Source organism: Manacus vitellinus, unplaced genomic scaffold (genome assembly GCF_001715985.3).
Source record: "Manacus vitellinus isolate BGI_N305 unplaced genomic scaffold, ASM171598v3 scaffold_5_pilon, whole genome shotgun sequence".
Lineage (NCBI taxonomy): Eukaryota > Metazoa > Chordata > Aves > Passeriformes > Pipridae > Manacus > Manacus vitellinus.
This window is the reverse complement of record NW_021940682.1, coordinates 22176794-22199040: the sequence shown is the minus strand read 5'-3', so window position 1 is coordinate 22199040 and position 22247 is coordinate 22176794. Positions and strand designations below refer to the sequence as shown.

Sequence of the window (22247 nt, the reverse complement as noted above, 5' to 3'; positions counted from 1 at the left end):
AAAGCCTTAGAAAACACTCCTGGTCAGCTGAAGGCAGTAATCTCTTCTGGCAGCCTACATGCAGATCTGCACTTTATTTCTCCCTTTGAGCATGTCAAACCTTACAGTCTGCCAGCTGCAGCGTTCACGGAAAAGTAGATGCAGTGAGTCTGTATCCTGAAGGTACACAAGGAATCTGCCTATAAGAACACCGAGAACATTTGTCCCTCATAAGGGGTTAATCTGAAACCACATAAGAGATTTGACTCTATTTGACTTCAGTGGGTCTTTGACTAACCAAGTTCTTACTGCACTTGTATGTCTATGCATAAGGAGTACTCTATATATCTATACAATGTAGAACATTGTATTACAGTGTCACATCACAAACTAAGTTTGGTATAAAACCATATCCCTTAATCTGAAGGGAGGCAATAACTCTCAGAACAGGTAAAATAGAAATGTTGTACCTTGCATGGAGATATTGCTGATTTACCCGATTCCAGGTAAATTCATCTAATCATTTAGAGGCAGTGAAGTTAGGATTTAAGAGCAGCCTTAGAACCCACTGAAGTCATCGGGTACCTCATGGCTTTCTGGAAGCTTTGGATTCAGAGTGCATCAGCTGTACAAAACCTAAACCTCAGAAAACTGAGTGTAAAAGAACAAATGGGACTGATCACATCAGCAGATGCAGACTTTGTGGCAGGTTAAAGTCATTTTGTATACAGAGAATTTAGGATACAGGACAATACAGGCTTGGTTTCTGCAAGGAGGTGGGGTTAACCTGTCTCTTGCAGGGAGCCTAGCTCCTGGTAAGATCTCCCTCATAAACAATTATTTTTCTTTTGCCTTGCAGCACTGTGTTGGAAGGATGCAACAGAGCAGGAGGCTGAAAGCTCAACTATCTAAAGCTCTCCATCCTAACACGCTCCTGCTGAGCACAGCAGGGCCTCAAAGAAAGAGGAAACCAGGTGGAGAGCATTCAAGAGGTAGCATTTACCACAGAGATCTGAAAAACAAACTGGAAGATAAAGCTTTATATTGCATTTTAGACCCTAAGCCTGCCACTTCCACCTCACAGGCTGAGCATCTCACCCAGATTCACACTGACATTCCACATTGATCCTGCACCAGGATCCACACAAGCATGAAGGCTGACATAACATTAATTACCTTATGCCCATTATCAGCACTACTTTCCCACACAGCTTGTAGCATCCATAATAATTTTCTAGGGGATGCACAAGGAGCTATAACTGAAACAAAATGCCCTCACATGAGAAGCATGGATAGCACATCATTCTGTGTTGCATGCCTAAATGCTTTATTCTTGTTCATTTGTGCATCTTTGAGGTAAAAAGTGTAAGAGAAGCATCACTTTTTTTTTATGATACAGATAAGAATTTCCAAATCCAAATCCTCTGTTAAAAAATGTGAAAATAAAAAAAAGGTTGCAAATGCATTTAAAAGTAAACAGCATAAAAATAAGCTGAGTATTTACTGGTGGTGTAATTAGAAACAGATCACAGTCTAGGTGTTACAAATTACAACGCTTTGGCAGATGTAAAAAACACTAGCAAGACATGGCATGGTTTTTAGTCTCCTCGTCTTGCACAAAGCTGAGAGATGTTCTAATGTAGAGAAGTAAAACAACACATACAATGATGAGATTTTGTAGGCAATGTAAGCAAACCTTTAAGGCTGACAATCAGAGATGCTATGAACCTGCAGAAAATGTTGTAGGCAAGTAAAGGTCAGCCCATCTCTAAATCTGGCCATGAATACCAATGAGAGGGCTGGAAACTACTGTGTCACTGCTTTGTACCTCAGACCAAACAATAGTGATAAAAGGCTACTTTTTCTGATGTAAGAAAAATTAGAGAGAGGGAACAAAGACAGAAGAAAACCAACAGAAGACCCTGTAGAAGGTAATGCCTTGCCAGCAATATGAGTCTTGCTACAACTATAAGCCCTCCTGAATTCAGGGAATTGTACAGCCTTGGAAAATGCCTCTTCAGTAGCAAATCAAAACCCACTTTCTCTGCTTGTATAATTCTAAAACCTTTCTAAATTTTTTTTTTTCATGTAGGAAAACCTGGCATTAAATAATATGCCAGAATCTTTGAAAAGCTTCTTTGTCTCTCAAATTCAGCAACATAATGCTAAAGGTAAGAAATACTTCATAAAAATAACCTTCTGTCTCCATAAAATGTGTTTATAAAAAACAAAAGCCAAAACAGTAACTGCTATCTCATAAATACATATAACAAAACAAATTTATGCACTAAAAAATGTAACAAGTCAAAACTTCAAAACAAAGCTATAATAATTACTCCATTAATATCACATTTCTAATGAGAATATACTCATTTTTGAAGTCAACATTTTTTCCTAAAACTTAAATCCTTTCTTACAAAGAATGGGAGAAGTAAAACCATTCCATTTATCTTATAATGCAGCATGAGAGTGCATAAATGCAAACACATACATGCCACTGAACATCATCAGAACTATACACCTTAGAGTCACAGGGTCCTATTCGGCTGAGGAGGTTTCCCTGTTGAACAAGGAGCTCTGGCATCCAGCCCTTGCATTCAGTATACCAGGCTGTAACAGCAGGCCACACACAGTCACAGGTACGACTAGATATTTCAGAATTTTTGTATGACCTACCATGTGTCTAAAGTCACCTGAATATGGACTGAAATTACTTGCCAGAAACTGCTCCAATGTTGCAGTTGCTTAATTCCTCAAATATATATCATTTTGATATCCAGTAGTTTCTGTGACACCCATAAACCCATCATGTATTGGAATGAGAATACACTGTTGAAAGTGTTGATGCTGTTGAAAGATTCTATCAAGGGCACAGAGAAACATGATAAGTTCCATGCCAGTGAGTTCTCTCATTTAGGATAAATCTTTTGTATGACATATAGTCATTGTTTGATGAAAAAAATGCTTTATTACAAAGAAAGGGAAATATCAGCTATTTAGAAATAATGTCAAGCAAAAGAGTAAATCATAGGCAGGTCTGACAAACCAATACCATATACTAAAGTTGCTATGGATGCCCTGAGGCAGAGCAGCACAGTCTTTTGAAAGTGTTATGGAAATACAGAATTCAAGGTACACTGTCAATTTGTTCCAAAACGTGCTCACCCTCGGCTGGCATTCAGCATGGTGCTGGCACTGAAACTGCTGCCAGCAAAGCTGTAACCATCTGTTACCAAGAAGAATGTGACCCAACTCTGCAAGTTACAAGACATTCAGAAGTAAAGGTTACAGTATTCCTTGAATCAGGGAAGGTAATGATGTGAAGGGTTTCAGATGATCTTCCAAGGCAGCTAGTATAGCATCACCTTCATTTTTGGACTGTTTTCTTGTATCACCATACTCTCATAATTTTCAGGTTTTGTCATCTGAGATTGGTTGTAATTTCCATACTTTTGACTTGGTTTAGTTAGCTTAGTTTCCTATGGAAATCAGATTCCCAGGATAAGTCTGTGTATATGTCTGTAATAAACTTTTAATGTTGATTTCAGATCAATCAGACAGACACTAGAGATCTCAAATATGACGAGCTCTCTGTGTATTTTGTAACACTAGAGTGAAGGAAACTAAGGTTTTGATTTTGTTGGCCAAGGAAGTTGAATGGGGCAGCCTACGTCTAGCTGTCCAAATATTTGGCAGAACAAAGGCTGTATGAAAAAGGATGGGAATTGTATAGGATACATGGTGAGAACAGAAAATAGTAGTTTAATTTAATTTTTAAAAGCCTATGATGAAAAGGCTCAAGACCATAGGAAACTGAGTTTCCACAGTATTCTCTGTAGCCACAGGACCTGACAAACACACCTTAGTGAACAAGCTAACCTCATAGCAACAGCTATATTTAAGCTAATATTAATGATGGGATTTTCATTATTAAACTTTACTGTCTCCCATAATAAATGGGATTGCTGCTGGAATCTGAGGGAATTTAGCAGTCATGCTGGGCTGGCCATCTCTGCACAAATGCTCAGTAAAGATGCTGTGTAATGTCTATGTGCCTAAAAGGAAAAAGAAAGGGCTGCATATGAATAAACTAGTCTAATAGAGAGAGTTGAAGCCTAGCTAAGGGCTCCTCGTTGATTTTAACACCATTGCAACTGGTGGTAGGTCAACACTGAGGACAGCAGTGGTGATGGCTGCGTGAACTGCACTGAGCAGCAGAGCAGTAACAGCTGAACCGCCAGTCCCAGCTGTTTCCACCACATCCACCCCTGTGCCACTTCTCATTCCAGCTTAAACAGTAATTTCCCCGAGAAACAGATTTCCTCTGCATTCAATAGGGTAGCAAAGAACCCCACCTTTCTTAATCTGCTTCTGAGACTTCTGCATTGCAGTTGTTGGGAGAAACTGCTACTTTTAAACCTAATATTTAATTAAAGTATCTCCAGGATTTTTTTTCTCTTGTAATTTAGTGATACTTCTCTTGCAGGCTAACAAGAATTATTTGCAAACTATTACGGCTACTGCAGACAAAAGAGGTCTCCAAGCTGCACCAGTAGCTGTAATTAACACAGGAGCACACATCAATATGCTATTGACTTCTCAGGGAATTCAGTGCAGCCACACAACCAAGCAGCTCTGACAAGCTTTTGGCATCCAGATAGCAGCTAGTCCTGCCAGAAGCTGGAACAAGAGCAGAAGGAGAACGAGAGGACCAGTTTTCTCTGCAAGGATTTTTCTGAGATCATCTTCCTTGGGTGCAGGGTCACATCCAGACCCATGAAATCCACCCTGCTTATGGATCCTGGATTTAGGTGAGCAACAGCAATGCAGAATTTCAAAGCCTTCCTCTTGCCAGGAAGGCCAGTCAGCAATTATTCACCATGGCATGAACAACAAGACTGCGGGGCTAGGTATGATGAATATGGGCTGCAGCTGCTGAGATGATAGATTGTGACATTGGATTGGAGTGCGACATCTCAGTACAAATGGGAGCCTTAGGCAGTAATACAAGGAGACTGGGAGGAATGGACTTGGAGCACAATATTTTGCTCATGTGAGCAATGTGATGGTTAATTGTACAGAGGGAACAGTTCTTTGAGAAGCAAGCTAATAATTGCATTTTTTAATCTGCAGCTAGTCCTGATAGTGATAGGTATAGTCCATCACTGACCCCCGTGATCAGAAACAGAGAAGGTGACCATTTAAGAAAGTTAGAGAGCCCAGCCAGGTGCACAAGGTGTTTTGCAAGGGTGGGAGGTCAAACGTCCCTATTCTGAAATGAACCATAAGGTGGCACTGCTTTAAAACATTACCTACAAAGATTTTCCCTGACATTTTCCATAATCTACAAGAACACAAGTTCCCGCCGAAATTAAGCGAATAATGTCATCCTACAGAAATCTCAGTGATATAGTGAGAGTGAATATCATTGGCACATGTACTTTCACATACATTATTTTCTCTGAAATTGCTAAGTTTTGTTCTGAAAAACCAAATGTCTCAGATACTTTTGTTCAAGCACTGCAACTCCTATTTCAAAATGTATGTTTGTGTGTGTAATACCCACCCCCCTCCCCTCTTGGGACAACCTCTGGCATGTAATACCATAAAGATTTTGCTCTTTTTCTGTCCCACAGCAATAGCCAACAAAGACACTTCTAAAGAGTAATCTTCTGCTTCACATCTAATCTATAGGAAAAGACTGGCAGAGAAAAGTAGTCTTTGCAAGTGGAGTCACAGGAAATTCATAGTTTTTATGGTAAAATGAACTACATAGATTCTCTGTGATTTGCTACTGTGGTAGATGTGGTCACCACTTTAAATGAATGGTGAAAGGGACCTAAAGCCGTGTACAAAGAGACAGTCCAAGAGAGAACAGTGCAAGAGTGTGATTCTTAACATTAAGTTCCTGAATGCAAAGACAAGGACTCTACTGAATCTCCAAATATCTCATGTGTACACAGAGAATGAGCTGCTGGTTGTGTGTCGGTGTACAGTGCTAGTTTTTCATAGCACAAAAAAAAAGAAATGGGTCAGAAGATAAATGCTCACTGACTGAAGAACCTTCTGCTGGGTTGTCATACAGGAGCCTAACTGATCTGGAAATAGCAAGGCCATGAGTTCAGGACTCCCTTGATCTTCTGTATCCAGCTGGTCTCCTCCCCTGCAAAGAACTCTTCAGCTTTCAGGCAGCCCTTTACTATGAACATGCAAGGTCCTTAAACCACTGTTATTTTTGCAGTCTCTACCACAAAGTATGGGTCACCCACCTCCAGCTACCACATGCTATGCATAAGAACACATTATAGGGACAGATAGCAGAACTACCTGGGCCTAGCCTTAGATATTTTCTTTCTTACAGGTACTTTTGATCTAGCTTTACATCTCAGTAGTGATCTTGCACTGACACCCTTTCAGCCAATGGAATAAAATGTTTAAAAAGCCTGTGACACAATGGATGGGCCACAGACCCCTTTCCAAGTGCACTGACAGTGGAATGATGAAGCATTGTCAGACTACAGACTGACTTCAGGACATGCAATTGCCAGTGAATTGACCCAGGCCCCATCTTGACAGACAAACACCATCCATCCATTCATGAATCTATCTGTTTGGATCAATGTATTCGCTCTGCCCAATACACAGTCTGGCAGAATGCAAAGCAGTCGACTGAAACAGCTGGAAAGACACCAAAACAATCCATCCATATCAACATGAGGATGTTCTCATTTACTATAACATTACTGGTATTTCAAACGGGAGAATATGCTAATTCACACCAAGAATGTAAACATAGATGTCTTCAGAGTGTAGCAACTCGGATGATTTTGAGTTGATCCCTACCACTCTGCTAAGATAATGGGAAGCTTTTTCCTACTGGAGTTATCTGAAAAACCCACCATGCATCTAAAAACCGAAAGATAGGGACAGCGGGAGACAGGAGGATGGATGAACTTGTAAATATCAGCATGCAAATTTAAAAAGATTCTATCAGTAAGACTCATATGATGAGTTTTAGTCTTTTTTCTTTTTCCTCTTTTGAGCATCCAAGATAGTCTTTATTTCAAGTATCACCATAGGAGGAGTAATTCATTCAAATGAAATGTGATTTACTCCAAATGAGCAAGAAAAATATTCCAAAACATTCTGAGCTCCAAACCTTAACAAAAAAGAAAAGTATTTTTCTTTAAAATACAACTCTCAGAGAAAATAAGCCCTTTTTTTTTTTTTTGGTCAACAAATACACTGTGAAAAGATGGCACACTGGCTCTTTTTGAGAAGCAGTCTATCAAATTCTCCTTTTCTGTCTCCAGTCATAGCTACCTGAAGACTACCAGTGGCAGTGAGATGCCATTAGACCTACTTGACTTTTACAGATCTTTTTGAGTTGGATACTAACAGCAGTTATGAACTGGAGCCCAAACATGAAACACTATTAAATTCTTTGAATCTAATACAGAAGCGCTTCAATTATCCAAGCCTTGTGTTATGCCAGATGAGGTCATGATTCTTAATGCTCATCATATTGAATATTCCTGCCACATTCTGAAAGCTTAATTATCAAAATTATCCTTTGTCCCTTGTGTCGTATGGATAATTGAGGTTTATATATTTCATACAAAACAGGTTTTGTACCTCATTAAACAGACCCATCTCTATTTCCACAATGTAATTCCTGAACACAATCTGTGCAGTTTACATCCTCATGCCTGGACAGCATGATTATGCTAACTATAAGGTAAACTGGGCTTTAAGTCAGAAACTGCTAGAAACCCACAAATCAAGTGGTGGGGCTCCAGCTTTGGAAGCAGATTGATTTTCTGCACTCTGAATAGGCATGCAAAATGGCACCGTTTGTTACGTTATTCAAGCTGTTTAGCTGAACAGTGTTTTACTCACGTCTAACTTACACTGGCACTGATCATCACTTGTTTTTAGCAGGAGTAAGTCCAGAAGGCAAATCATACACAGCTCAATTAGTTTAAACTAGTACTACAAAAATGTGACATGCAGATGCTAATTCTTAGTCTGTTGTAGCAATGCACGATCCTTAGAGTAAGTTCAGCATATGAGTTCACATACCCCCTTTTTTATATACCGATGTGGACTACACAAAAGTCCTCAAAACGAATTAATTCCCATGTGTTTACCCCAAACACAGAAGTACACAACAGTATGAAGGCAGCAGACTCACTATAAGACACACATAAAAAGTCTAGGGGAAAACCAAACACTTTACTTATTTACCAGCCCATCTTCCCATCTTCTTGGGAAGAGTCCACAGAGAGCACAGGAGTGTTCACAACTGCCACGGCATCACAGGAGTTTTGTCCCTGGGTAGCAGCATGTCTCACTGGCTAAGAGAAAATTCTCAAATGTAGCATTCATGAAAACTGGGACATCAACTGCCACTCTGTTTCCAGGAAGACAGGTTTACAGGCAATACATAAATCTAATCCAGCACTGAGTAATTTTTGTCCCTCTTTGATACCTCATTATCTGAAAAGCATCCTAGTAGTATAAGATAGCTAAGAGAGACCTGTACCCAAAGTCCTATTCAAAGGGCAATGCCATGCAAAGGTGATGGCTCTGAGGGGCCTTTCAGGAAAGAAGTGGGAAAGTGGGGTGCAGTGAAAGGAGAGAGGGAAGAAGACATCTGACACCTGCCCCAGCCCACTGACTGCAGAGAACACAGAGCAGCAGTGAGAGCTAGAGAAGGGGAAAAGAGTAACCAAAAGGGAATTGGGAAGAGCTACACAAACGTCACACAGCAGGAGAAAGAGACGGGAGCTAAAGAAGCCAGAATCATAGAACCTGGCAGTAATCCTGAAAGGATGTGGCACTGGGGGATGGATCTAAAGAGGAGCAATATGATCGAAGGTGGGAGGCAGCGTTTGTGGGAGTGCCTCCTGTGGAAGGAGAGCAGAAAGGAAAGTGCCCGCAGAAATAAAGAGGTTATCATGGAGCTACCTAAGGTACAGAAAAAAATGGCCTTTACAGCTTCTGAAACAATGTTACTGTGAGCAAATTAACCCTGTCGGCCTTTCTTTGAACAAGCCACAGTGTCCGGCTGCAGAGCTCAGAGAAGGTGGGTGCAATGTGCACCAGAATCAGTAGGGATACAGCTAGTGAGTTTTATGCTATTTAAAATGCCTCAGAAGGGTTGTTTCATGGATATTTCAATATGCAGATACTTAATTTGATCAGAAACTTAATTATCTGTGTCCTAGTTCTTCACTATACCTAAGTATTTGTCTTACAAGATACTACTCCCAATGCATCTCTAGATTTATACTATATATTTATGCATAAAAATCTTGAATTATGTTCAGTGGCAACTGATCAGAAAACATTAGTGTTGCCTGTAAAAGAAATACATTACAATGTTTGTATCAATAATCTTGAATAGGTTTAAATCTTTACCTTAGCTTTTTATTCATGAAAGATCTTCCCCTCAAAAGAGAAAGTTATTTTATACAGTTAGAATTAGTTCACAGACTTCATTTGAAAAATTTAATTCATCATCCTGACTTCTACCCTGTAGCAGTCAATGTACTTCCACATGCTCTGCTCCTAACTATAAATCCACAAGTGAGAAGGCAGTTTCCACTACAAGTGCCTAGTTGAAGTTGAGTTCAGCTCTTTGCAGGATTAAGCCCTACGAAGCAGTAGTGGTGTGCAATACAGAGGAGGTCAGAGCACGGTAACTCTCTAAGTGAGGCTGCAGATGATATCTCATGCGGCAGGTTGCCAAGGAGCTGCTAGGAGCAAGGAACAAATACAGATGGGAGGAGGTGGATGCAGCAAGGATGGAATTACACTGAAATGGCTTTGGCTACATGTGTGACAATAACAGACAGTAGGAGCAGCAAAGCCCAGGACCTGCAGAGACCAGGCAAGGATGCTCCAGCAGGACTAGCAAAAGAGCCCCTGAAGGTCCCAGCAACGCTTCCTCCAGTGGCTGAGGTTTCACGCTACAGCTCTGTCAGGCATCCTCAGCCACGTCCTTCAGCTGCTCTCTTATCCCACCTACTGTCCAGGGACCCAAGGACCACTCCTCTCATGTTCTGAAGGGGCTGTCCCTTTCCCTCTCCTCCATCCTCCTTTTCAAACTGAGTTATGGAAAAGGAGAAATCACTTGAGAAAATCTGAAATTGCTAAACATGCCATAAAAAAACCTTAGTAAGCTCAGTGACAGATATAAAAACCTCACAGCTTTTCCCTTCAGAATCATTCAGCTATTTCAAAGCGGCACTGGTTTCCCAAGCACTAGATAGGGAACGTTTCTTTACTCAGGAGAGCAGTGATGCATGTGCCTTCACAAGTGTATGCTTTTACAATACAGCAATTTAGAAAGGCAATTTCCAGTTGCCTTACATAAAACAGTCATTTAAAACTATTGGTTTTCCTCTTGGCTTCTTCGTCAAACTTTACATAAGAAAATTTTATCTCTTGCCCTCCCATGTACTGTAGTGATAATACATATTTACATTACTTCATAGTGGTGTCATGAGGATTCGTTAATGCTTATAATGAAGATGAGAAGTCCTACAAGCAATATGGTGGATCAAGGTAAGGGGTTTCTAATGAACATTTAGCCCTGTGGTATCTCTCCTCTTCCACCTTCCTCATCAGCAGCTCTAAAGCTCTTTGCCAAAATCTGTCTTTGTGGTCCAGCCAAAGTTGACCACCATATAGGCCCAGGGCACTGAACCACCCAGATAAGTAAAGTTAACAATACTGATCTCAGGCACAGCAAAAACATTGAGAACACACATATACTTTAAGAATCCCTACAGAGGCAGTGACAAGGAGGAAAATGTGCTTATAAAATCAAAATGGGCTCCAGAAGCAAGGAACAAATGAACTGATTGTTATTTAGCTTGGGAAAGTATTACTTTTCCCTCATTTGATTCAATGCCATGCTTTCCTCTGATTTAGTGATTTGTGTCTTCCGTTTCTAAATTATATTCTGTCTAAATATAGTTATCATAGAGAACAGTAAACCCAGCCTGAACACCTGGGCACTTGTTAAAGGCAGGCTATTCTGGAAGTGGTAGATCAGCACACCAGAACCAGCATTCAGAAGCCACCTCCAGTGTGCTCGACTTTGCCAAGGCTAGTGACTTGGCACTTGGTTCATCAGGCAGCTCCTCTTCCTCTCCCCATCCCATCTCACACATGGAGACCTGGTCTACACACAGTCCCTGGCTCTGAAGCTGGAAACGGGAGCTCTCTAGTTGACTTCTCATGTACAGATAGTCATTGCTCCTCTGTCCCCGCAGTGCCACAGTCTGACAGAGACCCATATTCTCATCCAAATTCATTGGGGAACCACAACTGGGAAACCAGAGTAGGCAGCACAGGTGCCAACAAACTTGAGCAACCAGATCTCTAGGACACATGAGGTGAGGCACATCTACCCCACCCGAATGGTCTAGATTCAAACTTCATGTGTTTGTTCCCTGAGCCTCAGGATCTACCCTGGCTCCACCAGCTGTGTACAAAGGAGACACAAGCACTCTTTGTAAGTGCTAATAACCTGTGTTTTTCTTACAGCAGTGTTCTTAGAGCAGTGTTTCCTGTGCTCAGCTTGTCAAAGCACCAGCTTAGCTTCACTTGACAGTAGTTCTAAAACTGTGCCCTTACCTGAGAGGCTCTAGTGAAAGAATGTCACAGCTGATCTGTAATTCAACATCAAGCAGTGAAAAAGTAGGTCAGGAGGCATGCTGGCACTGCCCTGAGCCCACCCGGGGTCAGAGACACCGCTGGGTCAGGACTGTGCAGGGACAAGGCTCAACCTGAATGTGGCAACAAGGAGTTTCTAATCTTTAAAGAGCTGGCAAAGAGAGTACAGCCACTTGTAAGTCTGAACACTAGTTTGCCACAGGAGACTTTATATGATTACTGTGATTCTAGGATGCTTTTCTTTAATGAAAACATTCCGTCACCACCTGTCAGGAATAAATTTAGGCAAAGAAAACAAGACAATATTGAACTAGAAGGCAGGATCTTGCAAAACATCAGCGCTGATTCATGCCTTCCCATTCCTTCCCCTCCATCCTACTCCAGGCACCATGCCGAGAATACATTAACTTAACTTGCATGGAGATTTAAATTAGATTACTATCCACTTGAGATTCCTTTATTCTTCACCACTGCTGTAATACTGAATAAAAGTAGCTTTGTCTTTTTCTTCAACAGCTCAATCTCTGCAGTCAGGCAGCAGAGGTACCAAGTACAAAAGTCTCGATTCCTCGCTCCCACCCCTAGAACTGGTACGCCAGGGTATTAGGATATAAATGTTATTTTTCCTCTCAACACGCACAAATTACCAAAATATTGTGTATGTATACATTCTTGCTGGTTAAAGCTGCACTTCTGCTTTTTAGGATCTGAAAACAGTAGTTAAAACAAGTCACTTGTTGTAGGACTAAGTTGAAAACTATTCTTGGATAGAAAATACCCTCTTGCATCACACATTAAAAGAAGCAATGATAAATAACTGTTAGGAAACTGAGGCTTCTATTATCACCCAAGGCCAGGGACATTTTATTCTGCATACCCTCAACTCATTCTAGTTTCTGCAATGACAGCACTCAGAATTACAGTCTAGAAAGCTCTCTGGCTACATTTTTCCACAGTAATTTAAAAAAATCAAACTTTACTTGTGTAATGGAACACTTATCACCCTGCAGAAGGAACTTTTTCCTGCTCCTTTCCCTTGTCCAGGTAGTCTCCGTGCTCAGCCGTTCTCCTGTGCAGGTGTTCTGCAAGCCACAAAATCCCAGTCTGCCCAGACCAGTAGCTAGCCTGGCAGCAGTGAGTGGCATTGAAAGCAGTCCTCTCTGAAAAGTTTTCTTTGTGTTGCAGAGCAGTTCAGAAAACCAACAAGGTCTACCTGAGCTTTCCCACGCTTCAAACAAGCATCCTCAGTGACTGGATGCTTGGGAAGGGAACATCAGAGGATGGGAACACACTGGTCTAACAGCAGCAGGAGACTGGACATGGCTTCCTGGTTGCAAGGCTGGGCACAGTTACACCTTTGCTGAGAGCTGACACAAATAGCAAAAATCTTAGAAAAGTTGTCCTAATTCTTTCTTACTAAAGGTCAGATGGAAGCCATTTTCTGAGAAAGCATCCCCAGTGTGTACCACCAGCATGGTTTCGGAGGGGAGGGGAGGTGACAGATCATTGAGTCCAATCCTTGACTGAACACCACCATGCCAACTAAACTATATCTCCAAGTGCCATGTCCAGTCACTTCTTGAACACCTCCAAGGATGGTGACTCCACCACTTCCCTGGGCAGCCGACTCCAATGCTTGAGAAACCTTTTAGAGAATTCCTCATGGTGTCCAACCTGAACCTCCTCTGCTGCAGCTTGAGGAAACCTCCTCCTGTCCTGCTGCTGGTTGCCTGAGAGAAGAAACCAATCCTCACCTGGCTACAACCTCCTTTCAGGTGGTTGTAGAGAGTGATAAGGTCCCCCATGAGCCTACTTTTCTCCAAGCTAAACACTCCCAGCTCCCTCAGCTGCTCTTCATATGACACTCTCTAGACCCTTCACCAGCTTTGTTGCCCTTCTCCATACATGCTCCAGCCCTTCAATGTCTTGCTTGTAGTGAGGGGCACAGAACTGGACACAGCACTCAAGGTGTGGCCTCAGCAGTGCTGAGTACAGGGGGACAATTACTTTCCTAGTCCTGCTGGCCATGCTGTTTCTAATACAGGCTCTATCTCTCAGGAAGACCCAAACAGACTGAATCAAAATGGTAAAAAGCAATGGAAAGTATATCTCTTCAGCCTTATACATGAAAAACAAACAAACAAAAAAACCCAAAACAAAACAAAAAAAAAAAAAAAGACAAAAATTCCCCTTTATTTCTGAGCAAGTCAACATTTATCATACATCCATTCACGCTCATTAGCTCAAGTGGCCCAGTACCAAAGGTTTGCCACTGGGGAATATGTCCTTTTTAAACAGTTAATGGAGTTATAATTAATTGTGCTACCTGAAAATACATCTTGACAAAAAGAGAATTGAAATGCATTAAAAACTGTGTTTATTCATCTGCCCAGAGATAAGCCAGAAAAGAAAAGAGAATATAGAACAGTTTTTAGAGCATCTGAAAAGAATGGAGAACTACTAGGAGACTGGTAAATTCAATTTCTGGTATGAATAATTGTATGAGATGAAGATTAACAATAATATAAACAAAAAAAAAACCCAAACCCAGACGTAAATACTAACTACTTTGCAAAAATAAAGAGAATAAAGAGCTTTGAGTCTTTTTTTTTCAACTAGAGGTTAGTTTTTCATGGGAAAATTAGTATTTTCATCAGAAATATATTTTCTTGGCTTTGTTTGTTGCTTTTTTAAATCAAAACCTAATTTTCTATTAAAAAAAAAAGCTTTGATAAAAACAATATGGGCCAGTGAAGCATTTTCTTTTATGATGGTTTTTGGCATCCAGGGCCAGGTTCCACTACATTAAATACAATGGCTTAAAATCAATTGCTCAGAAGCAGAAAAACAGTGACCAAAGAGCTAGTGTCCTGATTTTATAGGTCCCAAAGCCACATGAGATCTGTCAGGGTATGCACAGATGTTGTAGTAGGGCAGAAGAGGTGAGCCCTAGCATTTTTTTTACCTTACAACTAGAGACTATCAAAGATAGGCAGTTCTACTTACTTTTCAATCAGCTCATCTCTGCATTTTCTTCTCATGCCTATTTTTTTCATGTATGTTTTTTGAAGTTAAGATTTCATTGTCTTCTTACTAGGACAACATTCCAGCAATGGGGAACATACAGAGAAAAAGCTGCTAACTGGCCCTTCTTTGCATCTTTTCTGCTAGAAAGTGCTTTGTCCCTGCCTCAGAAGAAGAGGAGAGGGCAATGTTCATCCTGGCATGGGCACACTTTTGAGAAATGTGCAACCAGCCGTTCTGACCTACCACTACCCTGAATGGGAATCATGAACACAACAAATTACTGTAAAAAAAAATCCTTCTGATTTTAGTTCAGTGAGACCAACATGTTTAAGAGATCTTAATCTTCCTCCATTTGTTTTCTCACTGTTTCAATCTTAAATTATGCACACATTCTCTGAGACAATATACTCATAAAACATTTCTCAGCTGACCTGCTTAATCAATGGTATGACTAACAGATTCAATATCTCACAAGTAACCTCAGCAGAAAACAAAGCTCAGTTTTGTGTTGCTGCACTGTAAGGAACACGCTGGCTCACATTAAATCCATGCCTGTCTCTTGGCTGGAACAGTGGCCAACAGTGGATGCCTTGGGAAGGCTTCCATGATTAGAATAATCATGTAATGGTGCTCCACAGAATACTTTCCAGCTGCTGGAGATCAGCAGGTCAAGGGCTTTCTGAGCATGCAGTGTTAATTTTGTCCTCAGGGGCTTTTGAAGTATTCTCCCCGAATTTGAATCCATGGAAACTCATGCTCTCCCCAACACCCAATGGCCAGAAAGGCCAGAAATCTCACAGCTAAATGAGGAGTCCATCCTTCTGCTCTGAACCTGGGGGGCCTGATGGTTTCATTTGGGCACAGTTCTTTTGCTGACAGAGACAATGAATAATTACTCACTCTGATTCTTCCTCCCTGTGTCACTCATGCCTTGCTCTCCTCTCTGCTTACCAACAGAGGTGGCAGATAAAAATATGACCAGTAAAAAGACAGTTAAAAGTACATCAGTCATTTAAATGCCATTTTGAAAAGTGAACACAGGGACCTCGCAGACTTTCCATTACATTTTGATTCCTTATTGTCCAATCTCAAAGAATTTTATTCTAGAATCTTAAGAAAATAAATTTTAGGACAGAGATTTTAAGTAGATGGTAGATATATCTGAGAAGTCCCATTGACATTTCTTTATACCACAATGACACTTCCAACTTAAGACCCCCAAAACTGCAAAAATTCCATCTTATCTTTTAAACATCCTAGTTTACGTTGCTGACTAGAATGAATTAACCTTCCATCATCTATTGCCTGCCACAGCACACACCACCACTGAGCCTGAAGTCTCAGCTTCATTGCCTTGGTCCCCTTTATACCTTTGCTACTTTCAAGCCTTTTCAAGCACTGGAAAATTTCTACTTCATTTTGGTCCATATTTGCATCACAGACATTGTTGGCAGAGATGGATCCTACTGCTAATTGGTTGAATTGCAGGAAAAAAAGCAGTAGAAGCAGCAGTGGGAAAGATGAACTCCTTAGCAAATAGGAGTGCTTGAGGTAAAGGCAGAAAATCCTCTTTAGTCCTTCAAAACCAAAGCTCATGTCCCACTGAAATCCGCAATTGCATATCATGTGATCTTTTAGACACTTAAACACCTGCAGGCACCTAAATTCACTACAAATTCAGTAAAATCCACTTAAACCCACCCCAGTCACAGCCTGTCCAAGTGTAGAAGAAATCTCCACCTGTCTGTCTGTCTGTCCTGTTTCTCTCAAAGGCCAGAGACCCCTGTTTGAACCCCTACTCTAGTCTGTTTGGAGCAAGGATTTATTCAGTGTTTCCTCATGCCAGCATGGCCTGTGTCTTAGGCAGTTAAATTGACTGCCTGTTAACTCAGCTAAATCTAATGCTTAAGTAAGTTATCTGTTGTCATGGATTTAACTGCTAACACATTTTATATTCCCTGAGGGTAGTCAAAATAGTAGAGCCTCTAAAATAGCTGAAAAAGAAAATCTCATTATTACCTCAACCCTGAAATTTAGTCTTTGACTGACAGTGTTATATACTACTTGAAGATAATCTCTGAGCAACTAAAGATACCAAAAGGGCACATATTTTCCCAAAAGAGCTATGGTGACACCCACTCCCATTAGCCCAAACCGTCCCAGAATGTGCAGTTTTGCCCAACAAGACCAGACAATGACAACTTGCTTAAAAATAAGGCTTTCATTCTCCTCAAACACCTGGCACCTGGTGAGTAAATTTTATAGCAAGATGCAGCACTGTCCTGTACCTGTCAATGTATATTTGTCCCTTCTCACTACCTTAGGAATTAAAGAGAACATTAACAAGCCAGGCTGTTTCCTTTCTCTAACCATTAGTACTTGTAAGAGTAGTTACTGACTACTGAGCATCAGAGCCAAAACCCACCTAAGAGCATTAAATGATATATAATAAAAACAGAAGTAGCACACAATTTTATCTTCATTACACATTTTGTTTAACCCAGCCTGTATTTTCAGTATATTCTGCTCATACCAATTTTTTCTTTTTGTTGTCCCTAAATAGTAATTTCTTGCTGATGTGTTTGATTTTCATTAATTTCCAAGTGTTGGTACATCTTGCCTGAAGAAATAACACAGCGGTATTTGACATGTGAATTTGTTTACCCTAGTGAAAATTAACACGGTACACAGAGTTGGTATTCAAAAAGATAATAAAAGCAGACACAAATGGGAATTTATATCTAATATGTACTTCAGTGATCTGATGAAAGATTGCTGAGACCAAATAAATTAGCTCCTAATACAGTCAATTAAAATAGGTAGGTCATCTGGCAAGAGAAGTTGAGAAAAACAAGTCCAAAGAGATGAGATTGTTGAAGTTTGGAGAACTGGCTTTCCATCTGTTACCTAGAAAGGTAGTCTACCCTCTCTGTTACTGCATTCCTGCAATGTCTAATAGACAGCTTATCTCCATTAACTACAGTGCCAATCTATTTTATTTGAATGATCAGGAAGGAGGAGGTATGAAAAAATAGGAAACAACTTCAGGGATTTTCTTCCTGTTTATACTTAGTATTTTTTTACTAATACAAAACCAAGTGAAAAGAGGAGGCATACGGAAGAAAAAGAATCAGATCTTTCCCGTGGAACGAAATCAAGTGAACCAACCTCAGCTGGCATTAGCTACATATCCAGATACTACACAACAGTGTTCTCACAAGCAAGAAAGTACTTGGAAATGCCTATGTTCTTTCAAACTATTTGGAACAGCTTGAAGAGCGAGGAGAAGCAGAGGTGGCCAGGAAGCTCTGTACACACAACCATCACGTTTCTGAAGTCTGAAAAGAGTGTGTAGAGACAAGAAAGGGGGGAGACTCTGGAAGGATATGAAATGCCTACAAAGCATCTCAAATATGGTGTTAGGATAATTAGTAATCATTGACCCCACTAGTACTCAGAGGACTTTAAAAACTCTCCCTTTGTGAAGAACAGGTTGGACATATGTAGCTGGAGGGGCCAGAAAGGGTGGTAGGCAGAGGCAGGCACTTGGTAAGAGTGCCTGAGCTAGGCTCCAGGCTCAGCAGAGAATCCCAAAAGCAGCAGGCTAGCAGAGCATTGCTACTGCCCATCCTTCCCTGTCTGTGGTGGTCTCTCTGCCATACTGCACAGCCCTGATGCATACAGCACCAGATCTCACCTTGAACTGCTCTGCTTTCCTCCATGGACTACAGCAGGGACCTGAGGAACATAGGGAGGATTATCTGTCTAAGATGTGCTTCTGCACTGATGAGCAAAAGTGCAGAGGAGGTTGCACAGAGCATCACTGTGTCACTCTTGAAACTACAGGACTGCCAGCCTCTGCATACGACTGCTGGCTTCAGGTCACCAGTGCCTGAAGGACTTCATCCCATTTCAGTGACTGAAGCATGGGGCAGGTTCCTTGGAGAGACCAGCTCACCTGAGTAGCCAAGGGCTCAGCTTCGGGAAAGCCCACCTCATCCACACAACTCAACAGCAGCTCCCTCGGGGCTCTAACATTTCACTAATTCCACTCATCCTCATAGGTCTAATTTCTCTACATTAGAGTTGAAATTCAGTACACCTCCAACAGAAAGTACAGGGACATTATTTCACATCTCCAGCAACAAACCCCGAGTTTTTATTATGTTTATGAGACATCCAAAACAACTCTTTTACTTATTGCTTCTTTATGAGTGCAGATGGCACTGTAAAATTTGATGTAGATTTAACTATTTTGACCCATCCCAAGAGCTTGAGCTTTTTATCTCAGTGGCCCAGTCCTCTCCAGCTTTATTTATTTATTTTTTATTTATTTATTAGTCGCTGAAACATAAACTGCATTTACTGACAGCAAATCAGAGGGGTCTCAAATGTTAGGCTTCTTCTTGTTGGCCATAAAAATCACATGACAGGGAGAATAAAAGAAAACCAGGGGTTTCTCCCTGTTTTATCTTCCCTGTCTGACAAATAAAAAGCAAAAAATGAGATCCTAAGACAAAAATGTTAGAAAATCCTCTGTAACAGCAGAGAAAAAAGAGGAGATAAAGCAATCAATGCTGAGGTTTCATACTCCACCCTAGAGAGCCATGACATGAAATTAATTTTAACTGTTGGTTGACCCCATGACTACTGTTTTTCCAAGACATGCTAAGGACCTGATCTTTGAACTCAGTGCAGAAGGCTGTCCAACGGGATGCCTAAAGTAGGATTGGAGCACTCCTGACGCAAAGTGAGGGCTGCAATTGTGTTTCTTTTTATTTCTTGCTCCATTTGCCTAAAAGATTTCCTTTCTCAGATGATTTGTCACAGAGCCTTCATTAGTGCTAAGATTTTTAGGTAACACCTTATTACTTTAAAGCTAAAGTTAGCTTAGTTTAACTTCTCTTGGCACTGCTCTAATTCTTGTGTACAGCAGAGGAATTTAGCGCAGGTGGCCCATAATTCAGACAGAGGTCAGTCTGCAATGGATGGCTCATGAACGTGCAGCACAAAACAGGCTGCCAGCGTAAACCAGCCTTCAAGCCCCAATTGAGCCCCTAAGCAGCCCCAGAATTAGGTATGAAAAAGAAACAAGGCTCAAATACCTTTTATCCACAATCCCCAAGGTCATTTTGCCCTTCAATAAACTCTTAATTTCATATCTTGACTATCCCTGCACTCCCACTCCTTGTAAGCAGAGTATGATGAGCAATGAAAGAAGGTAAAATTCAAATAAAACATTTGTTCCACATTATTCACAATGAGAGGATAAAATTAATCAGTTTCTCTTAAACAGCTTGTCCAAATTGTATAATAAGCACACAATAATTAACACTAAGTGTAAAAGACTGTTTTGGGATATTTGTAAAAGGCATTAGCAATATCAGGCTAAGTCCAGTTAGATGGAGGGTTCCTCCCCAGAACAAAGAAAAATCCTAAATCATCTTGTTTGTTCTCTGTTGCTCAGGCTCCGCCAAACCAAGCACAGCCGTCGGAGCCCAGATCAGTGGCTCAGAAGCTCTGAGGACCCCAGACTGAACGACCTCCTTCACCACGCAGCAAGGGTAGAGATTTCCCATGTCTTTTATCATGAATTTTGAGAGATGCCTTGCAACTCCAGTTGTCTGAGCTATCGCACACTTAGGCTAAGGGGCCTAAGGGCGTAACAACAAAATTCGGAAAGATCACACAAAACGGGAGCAAGACAGGAACAACAGCGGGACAAGATGCCTGAGCAGCTCTTTTGATAATGTGCCTCCTACACTGGCACTTTCCTGTTACAGCCAGTTTCAGCAGCCCAGGTGCACCTAGAGGGAAAGCTTGCCTTTTGGAAGGAGTAGTGAAAATTGTGATTGGAGCTGGACTGCCAGGGAAAGGATCCTTACTGACTATAACAGCCTTCGGCTGCAGCTCCAGAGTGGGATCTCGGGCTATCGCTTAGCCACGCTGCCCTCGGCTCAGACCTTCGGGTCTTTAGCAGTGCCTTCACCAGTCATGAGAGACTTGCGTTCGCCTGCTCACGGCACCACTGGCGCCGCTGCCTCGTGTGGATGGAGAGCTCTTCCCTTGGCACGAGTCTCTCCGTGCCCGAGATCTCGCGGCCACGGGATCGTCTGCCGCCGCGCAGGGAACAATAGCGGCAGGGGGAGCCCCGGTCGCCCGCCCCGCCGCACGGCCGGTGCTCCCGCCCGCAGCCCCGGGCGGCTCCCGCTCCCGCCCGCGCCCGCCGCAGCCGCCTTCGCAGCCAGCGGCGGCGGCCTGCGGGACACCCCGCGCCCGCTCTCCGCCGCCCGCCGGCATCCATTGCAACTCCGGCCGGAGCGCGGCCCACCCGGGGAGGCAAAGTTTGCCCGGCCCCGGCGCTCCCCTCGGGCCGCGCCCCTCGCACCGCGCCCCGCCCCGCCCGCCCCGCACCGCGCAACTGCCCCGCGGGGACCGCTCGGCGCCGCGGCGCCCCCTGGCGGGCCCCGCACGGCCGGCGCTGCCCCGCTCCCCGCCCCGTCCGGCCTCCCCCGGGGGGCTCCCGGGTCCGGGCGGCGGCCCCTTGCCCGTGCTTGCGTTGCTTACCTTCCGCAGCATGCTGGGGGCAGCGCTCGGCGCCGCGCTCTCCCGCCCCTCACGGCGCCGCGGCCCCTCCGCGCGTGCCGCCCGCCTGCCCGCACTGAGCGGCGGCGCAACGGCCGCGCCCGCCACGAGGCAGCGCGCCGCGGGGGGGGCCGGGCCCACCCGCCCCCGCCGCCCCGGCCCCTTCCCCGGCCGCGGCCCCGCCCGCCCCCGCTGCCCGCGGCCGGGGCAGCCGTGCCCGAGGAGGGGGCCGGGGAGCGAGCGCCTGGCTCCGGGCGGCTCCCGGACACGGCGCGTGGGCGCCCCGAGAACTGTGGGGAGCCCCCCGCGGGAAGCAGCGCTCGCTCCTCAGCGCTGCCCGGTCCGGGCCAGGGCAGGGCAGGGCAGGGCAGGGCTGGGGCTGCTGCCCCTGAGGAGCCAGGAGAAGCCGAGCTGGATAGCTCCGTCGCCCCGGCCAGATCCGACCGTGGGAAGGCACTCGGACGACGCTGCTTTGGTGCTCTGTACGTGAGCACAGTGCTCCAGCTTTCCGTAACGAAGCAAGTCCCACCCGAAGCAAATTACACCTATTCCAGCAACAATTTACTTTTCCTGAAAGCTGTAGTACATCGTCAGAGCGACAAGCTGTTCTCAAGTTAAAATAGAATCCGATCTTAAAAGTATTTATTGCTAATTATAGCGTGCTTTCTGTATTAATGTTAAATGCAAAAACCCAGGGCTCCCGCTGTCCAGTGTGTGTGGAGGTGAATCGTGGGCATGTTACATCTGCACACACACACCCAGGATGAGCCTGTGTGCCCGGCAGCTGAACGCGGACAACGGAGCAGCAGGTTGTGTTGTGTCTTGGGAGGACTACACATTTCAGAGTTTGAAGGATGTGGCTAATCTTAAGGCAACCCATTATTTTAAGTTTTCCCTGTGTTCTGGTACATTCTTCAAATACTTTTTCATGAAACTTCAGTCCTGTAAGCATCTAGCAACCCCTGGTA

General features: G+C 43.1%; 1 protein-coding gene across 1 annotated transcript in view; it reads right to left on the bottom strand.

Moving 5' to 3' along the window:
• Positions 1 to 21338, bottom strand: part of TMCC3 (transmembrane and coiled-coil domain family 3) — a 139721-nt gene extending 118383 nt beyond the window's left edge. Inside the window, exon 1 of the mRNA XM_029963567.1 lies at positions 21262 to 21338. Coding sequence (XP_029819427.1) covers positions 21262 to 21273 — 12 coding nt within the window. The 5' untranslated portion in view covers positions 21274 to 21338. The remainder of the gene's footprint in view (positions 1 to 21261) is intronic.
• Positions 21339 to 22247: the final 909 nt, after the last annotated feature.